Source organism: Mus caroli, unplaced genomic scaffold (genome assembly GCF_900094665.2).
Source record: "Mus caroli unplaced genomic scaffold, CAROLI_EIJ_v1.1 scaffold_18879_1, whole genome shotgun sequence".
NCBI classification, from domain to species: Eukaryota; Metazoa; Chordata; class Mammalia; order Rodentia; family Muridae; genus Mus; species Mus caroli.
Genome location: NW_018389645.1, coordinates 6,618 through 14,467, shown reverse-complemented (window position 1 = coordinate 14,467; position 7,850 = coordinate 6,618). Strand labels below are relative to the sequence as shown.

At 38.2% G+C, this 7,850-nt stretch overlaps 1 gene segment (V, D, J or C); it reads left to right on the top strand.

The window, feature by feature from the left end:
• Positions 1-2,362: 2,362 nt before the first annotated feature.
• Positions 2,363-2,860, top strand: LOC110288217. The segment is given in 2 exon segments: positions 2,363-2,449; positions 2,532-2,860. Coding segments are annotated over 2 exon segments (375 nt in total).
• Positions 2,861-7,850: the final 4,990 nt, after the last annotated feature.

Sequence of the window (7,850 nt, the reverse complement as noted above, 5' to 3'; positions counted from 1 at the left end):
CTCATCTACAATTACATACACCAAACACAATATTGAAATCCTTGAACACCTATAAATGGGAACATGAAGCACTTGCCTCATGGACATGGGGGATCTATTCAGTATATTTTTTCAAGTTCCATATATTTATAGTTCAAATAATCATGTTTTATTACTGAGCAATATTCACTTTTCTATATGTACAAATTTGTCCTTCTTTATTTTTGTTTAATTAGAAATCTGGGATGATTCCTTCCTCTATATTCTGTTAAAAATCATGAATAACTTTCTGTGAATAAACATAAATGTATGAGCATCTCTAAAATAATATGTAGAGTCATTTCTGTAGATGTGTGAGAGGGTTATTTCTGGATAACAACACAGTATTTTTATTTATTATTTTTTTGTCAATTATCATTGGAAAGTCTTCATACAAGGTAAATGTGGTTAAAGCCCATGTTTAGAGATCTTATAGGCCCTAGTAGGCTCCAGTTGTATTGCTAATGATCATGTTGTCAAACTGCCTTATAAATATTTATGCTTATAACCAGTATATTGTCTGAGCATTGATCACAGAGGCTCATATGTGCTGTGTGTAATACTGATGCAGACATCCATGAGTGGTGAGAGTGTTGAGAATGACTGACAGAGTATTCAGCCACAGGTGATTCAATGATACCAACCTCTCACCCAAGAATCAAAGACCATCATCAAACATGAAAAAGAATGTAAGATACAGAGAATGGGGTTAAAGGACATGAACTCTTATCTCCAGGGATTTAACTGTTCTTAGTGCACACATGAACTCTCAGTACCTATATTTACCAGTACAGGTGCACAGAAATCAAACCAGTGAATATTTCCACATGAGAGCCCTCGAAATGACTGAGCAGGTAGGCATGTATACTGGCAAGCTTAGCAACATCAGTTAAATCCCTGGGAATTGAAGTACATAAGTCATCCTCTGAGTTTAATATCTCCTACTTGATGCAGGTGTATCCTGGTATCACCACTAAGAATAATGTAATAATTAAAAATTTACAACATGCATGGGAGATACTCTTGAGGAACCAAAGCAAGCTGGAGGTTTTTGGCGTTTGATGACTGATGGGCAAAATATCATTTCTTTGTTTTGGGGAGGATTTCTGGAGGTTCACTCTTTCCTAGTAATGACCCTATCTATGTGTATATAGGTAGTAGTAATTAAATTCACTGAGTGTTTAGTTAATGAAACAGAAAAGGTCAGGATGTTAAGAAAGAGACTTACTGGAAAGTTCCAAGGGGAAAACAGGGACCTAGTATTATAGATCATGGTTCAGAGAGTTGTGGTTGATCAAAGCATATTTCATATATAATTGAAAATGTCAAGGAATAAAAATCCTATGAAATATAGAAATAACAACTTTACAAATATATAGAATTTTCATAGAGGTATATTTTGTACACTGTGCATATTTCTCCTATAACATCTTGTTACTCCTATTTTCCCTCTTTTCTACTAGACAGTTGGAACATCATCATGTACTTGCAAACATAGTTGTCTATTGTTATGAAAATATATGAATTAATAATAAGAGTCACATTTAATGTTTTTGATTTTGAGATCATCTTCACTTGATCTTAGCCAAAAGGCCGAGAAGCAATGATTTTGAGATCATCTTAATCAATATAGTTATATCCAATTGCATTCATTTTTTCCAGAATCAGTGTAAATTTTTGTTAAATACATTTTTATATATATATATATATATATATATATATATATATATGAAATCCATGACTTAGTAATAAAATCCTTTGTTGACACATCTATAGTTCATATCCATAATTTAGTAATTCATGGTAGTGGTGTAATAATCATTGATGTGTAAATATACATGTACTTTTATCCATTTTAGTGAATTTTGAAGTATATAACCTGTGGTCAAGGCAAATATTACTCGAACATATCTTAAAGAAGGTTCTACTCGCTAAAGTTAGCCATTTTTGGAATTTACCATCAAAATCATCGTCATCATATCATCATCATCATTCTCATCATGAGCACAAAGCACCATCGCTTAATACATGTGTTAACACTGTCCTAAAGTGGAGCAGCAGACTCAGACCAAAAATTGATTGAGAGCTTAGTCCTTGAAGTTACATCCACAACATCTGGCCAAGGCTCAGGGAAAGTGTTTGGGATGTTCTTCCTCAGAAAGGATTTCGACTTGGACCCTAGCATCCTGCTGCCTGACCCATGTGCCTTTTCAGTGCTTTCTTCTTAGTTCTTCTCCAGCTGGAGTAGGTCCTTAACTAAGAAATGCACTGCTCATGAATATGCAAATTACTTGAGCCTATGGTAGTAAATACAGGCATGTCCACACTGTGAAAACAACATATGACCCCTGTCTTCTCCAGTCTCTGAACACACTGACTCTAACCATGGAATGGCCTTGTATATTTCTCTTCCTCCTGTCAGTAACTGAAGGTAAGGTGCTCAGCAGTTCCAATCTGAAGAGGAGACAGGGCCTGAGGTGACAATGACATCCACAATGACTTTCTCCCGACAGGTGTCCCATCCCAGGTTCAGCTGCAGCAGTCTGGGCCTGAGCTGGTGAAGCCTGGAGCCTCAGTGAAGATGTCCTGCAAAGCTTCTGGCTACACATTCAGTAGCTACTGGATGAACTGGGTAAAGCAGAGGCCTGGACAGGGTCTTGAGTGGATTGGACAGATTTATCCTGGAGATGGTGATACTAACTACAATGAGAAGTTCAAGGGCAAAGCCACACTGACTGCAGACAAATCCTCCAGCACAGCCTACATGCAACTCAGCAGCCTGACATCTGAGGACTCTGCGGTCTATTTCTGTGCAAGACACAGTGTTGTAATCACATCCTGAGTGTGTCAGAAACCATGGAGGAGCAGGAAGCTTCCCTGGGCCTGAGATGACAGAAAGATTAATCTTTAGACTTGCTCAGAAATTGTAATTTTAATGTCCATTTATGACCTCCTCTTCACAGTCCTATAGTACCTCTGTACTTTGTAAACATCCATCTATAAAATAATAGTGATGCTGTTTGGAGAATTCTACAGTTCACCACACCTTGTGAATCTCTTCACCTGTGACCACCTCCATAGACATGTTTCTTATTCAATAAAACAATAAAAAGCAAAAGTGTGTTTTTGCATGATAAAAATATTACTGAATCCCAAGTGGCCAGAACTTTTTAAAAATTGTTGGGAATAATGTGTAATAGGAATTTGATCTATGAGCAAACCACCAACATTTGGTCAAACAAACAATGTTTCATAGTCTTATGTAATTAGTGACCTCAATGTGTTAATTCTTGTCCTGTGTTCTACCAGAAATTCCAGTCTCTTAGAAGGTGAGAAATATTTATATCAGAATGCAGAGTCAAGCAAATATAATAAATGTAGGTTATTCAAAATATAAATTAACATTTTATTAAACTCCTTTACCAACACAATGTATGCACCTGTTAAATAATGTAGTTTCTGAGATTATATGTAAGTGTTTGAATCCATATTTACTTCCTTCCAAGACTCATTAATCATCCCTACATTCACTATCCTTTTTAGAACATGTACCTATGCTGTTACAGTATCAACTTTCATAGTTCATTGCATACCTATTGCTCAGTTTTGTTCTGCAGGGTATGTGTGAACACGTGTCTCTGCATGTACATGTGTTTCTTCTGTTTGTTTCATTCCATACCCATTTGTTTGCTTTTCCTTTATCTTACTTTGTTTTTCGTTTTTATTACATTTATTTTCTTTTTTACATTTAAAAAAATAATTTATTTTTTACACTCTATATTTTATTTCTACCTCCCTGATACTCCCTCCAAGTGTTCCACATCCCATACCTCCTCCCCACCCCTGTCTCAATGTGGATGTCCCCATCTCCACCCTACCTGACTTCTAAACATCCTGAGTCCTCCAGACTCTTTAGGGTTAGGTTATTCATCTCTGGATGAATGCAGACATGGACATCCTCTACTCTATGTGTGTTGGGAGCCTCATATCAGCTGGTGTATGCTGTCTGATTGGTGGTCCAGTGTTTGAGAGATCTCAGGGGTCCAGATGAGTTGAGACTGCTGGTCCTTCTATAGGGTAGCCCTTCTCCTCAGCTTCTTTCAGCCTTCACTAATTCAGCAACAGGTGTCAGCTGCTTCTGTACATTAGTTGCGTGTAAATATCTGCCTCTGACTTCTTCAGAAGCTTGTTGGATCTTTCAGAGGGCAGTCATGATAGGTCCCTTTTTATGAGTGTTCCATAGCCTCAGTAATAGCACTAGGCTGTGGGATCTCCACTTGAGTCAGATCCACTTTGGGCTGTTGCTGGACTTTTTTCCCTCAGGCTCCTCTCCATTTCCATCCCTTTAATTCTTTCAAAGAGGAACAGTTATGAGTCAAGGTTGTGACTGTGAGATGACAACCCCACCCCTCACTTGATGCCCTATCTTCCTGCTGGAGGTGGGCTCTATAAATCCCCTCCCTCTACTGTCCAGCATTTTATTTAAGGTCCCTCCCTTTGAGTTCTGAGGGTCTCTTACTTTCCAGGTTTCTGGTGCATTCTGGAGTGTCCCCAACCTCCTATTTCCTGTGGTTGTCTGTTTTCATTCTTTCTGCTGGGCTTCAGGGCTTCAGTACTTTTCCCTCACCCAATACCAGATTATTTATGTTCTTTTATTTTCTAATTAAATAAAGAAACAGAATGAAGCTGGGATAAGTTTGAGGTGGTGTTGGGGAATGGGAATCAGTATTCAGAGTACATTGCAGGAAGAAATGTATTTTCAATAGGCATAGAAATTAGAGAACTTTAAAAATCTAATAAAAACCAATTCTGATAATATCTTCATTGTGTAACTATCCGATATGCTCAAGTGCCCATACTTTAGCTCTCATGTCTTTGTTTAAATTGTTCAAAATACAATCAGAAGCCAGCCCTGAAAGGATTTAAGGATAAGGCACTTGTCATGTGCATAATTATAATGTGTAAAATATGTGGGTTTTAGCCTTTCTCATTTTCTCTGACTCTCTTTCTCTGTCTCTCTCTAACTCTGTCTCTTTCTATGTTTGAGTGAGTGTGTGTGTGTATTCCCATTTATTACTTTTATTATTTTTAGATTCTGTTTGCTAATTTTATAAAGAAACATTACAGCTGGGAGAAGATTTGAAGGTATTAGGGAATGGAAAATAGTACTCAGAATATATTTCATGATGCCATCTATTTTCAATAATACATAGAAAAAATTGTAAAATATTAATAAACAAAAATTTCTGATATCCATTGTGTAAATTTCCCATATGTTCGAAAGTCTCATGTCTTTGTTTAAATCTTTAAACTGTATTCAAAAGCCAGGATTTGAAGGATTTAAGACATATGTAAACTGTGAAATGCTTAGGTATGGTGAAATACATAAATACATGTTTGAGTTTTAGCCTCTCTCTCTGTCTCTGTCTCTGTCTGTCTCTCTCCCTATGTGTGTGTTTGTGTGTATATGTGCATGCTTGTGTGTATATTTTCAGTAATGTTTTTTTCCATTATTAGTCTCTAGGAGCACAGAATAATTTCTACTAGGAAATCTTTTATTTCTGGATGGCATCCCTGAAGGTGACATGGAGGGAAACAAAGGATGTGAACGTGAGAGTGAGAATGTGGTGCATATTGACTTTGTCAACCTTGATTGGACTTTGAGGAGTCTGAGCACAGACCACTCATCGTAGGTATATTTCTACTTAACAATGGAATTTGGAAAAGTGTCTCCATGTAACAATAATTTCAATAATCATTTCAAATATAGTTGTACAGTAAAGCTTAAGGGGTGGTCATATAGAAACTCTTTAATAAATGTCTCATGAACATGAGTGTACTTCTATTGCTAAAGCCTAGAGTTTAGTGTGGTTTCTGAACAACAGATTACAGCAGGGCATAAAATACAAGTGATACCTCCCCTAAGGATGGTCATAAACTAATGATGAAAGAGCTTGGGATAATCATTCGGGGACCTTAGGGTATGTTCTGTCTCCACAAATAGCAAAGGATAATTAGGACTTTTTTTTTTTTTTGGCTTGTTTTTGTTTTATTAGATATTTTCTTCATTTAAATTTCAAATGCTACCCCCTTTCCTAGTTTTCTCCCTGAAAATCCCTTATACCTTCCCCCATCTGCCTGCTCCTCAATCCACCCACTGTAGCTTCCTGGCCCTGACATTCCCCTATATTGGGGCATAGAATCTTCACAAGACCAAGAGCCTCTCTTCCCATTGATGGCTGCCTAGGCCATCCTCTGCTACACATGCAGCTAGAGTCACTAGTTTGTTAAGAACCTCCACTCTCAGCTTTCTGAATAGACTTCAGTTATTTGTTCTTTTTTTCTTTACTTTCTTGAGGTGCCATCCTTCTGTGACAGTCCTGTAAGAAAAACAGCAGGATATTGGAGTAGAATAAGAAATGTTGATAAATGGAATTGAATAAAAAATCCAGACAATGTAAGCCCATATGTCGGTGGACACCTTGTTTTTTCATAACAAATCCAGAAATTTAAAATTAATGAAAGAAAGACTTTAGCGAATTGTTATTGTCTAATTAAATCTGTATTTAGAACAATACAAATAAATCCATATTGGTATCTATTCACTATACTCAAAACCAAGATGATCAAAACCTCAATATGAATTCAGATATCTTGAGCCAAAAGAAGGGAATGTGGGGAAGGGTTTAGAACTCATTGGTACAGCATACAACATCCTGAAGAGGACACCAAACACAGGGACTAAGAGCCAGAACCATAATCAGAGATCTGGCCTTCTGGCCGGTGGCAGTACTGGTTCACCTTGGGCACGGAGTCAGCAGACACCCCCAAGGTCCCTAGATGACTCTCCACACGATCTTAGGACCTCTGGTGAGTGGAACACAACTTCTGTTCCAATCCAATTGTGCAGAACCTGAGACAGCATTAGGGAAGCAGAAAACTGGCCCGACCAGGGTCACAAGTTCCTTCCGGTTGGTGCCAGTGCCTGGTCACCTTGTGTGTGGAGTCAGTGGACACCCCAAGGTCTCTAGAGGACTCTCCACGTGATCTTAGGACCACTGACCAGACCGCTCCACACTCCTCAAAGGAGACACCACTTCCAGGCACTGTAACACGCCCAGGATCTTTGACAACAGGATCCCAGGATAAAAGGAGCTTGGTCACACCAGTATTTCAGGGTCTCAAAGGAACTTGACTTCCAAGAACTCTGACACACCCAGAATCTCAGGTTCACAGGAGCCCATAAGCAAAGGATCACAGAGAAAGCTGGATACTGAGGAGCCCTGAATCAAATGGGATTATAGGAAGGACAGGCTCCAATCAGATATACTGAGGACAGCAAATACTTGAGATAATCAGATGGCAGGAGGCAAGCATAAGAACAGAAGCAACAGAAAACTAGGTTACTTGGCATCATCAGAACCAAACTCTCCCACCATAGCAAGCACTGCATACACCAGAAAAGCAAGACATGGATCTAAAGTCACTTGTTATGATGATGATGGAGGACTTTAAGAAGGAAATACAGGAAAACACAGGTAAATAGCCAGAAGCCTTTAAAGAGGAAACACAAAAATGCCTTAGAGAGTTACAGGAAAACAATACCAAACAGGTAATGGAACTGAACAAAACCATCCAGAATCTAAAAAGGGAAGTAGAAACAATAAAGAAAACCCAAAGGGAGACAACTCTGGAGATAGAAACCCTAGGAAAGAAATCAGGAACCATAGATACAAGCATCAGCAACAGAATACAAGAGATGGAAGAGAGAATCTCAGGTGCAGAACATTCCATAGGGAACATGGACACAACAATCAAAGAAAATGCAAAAT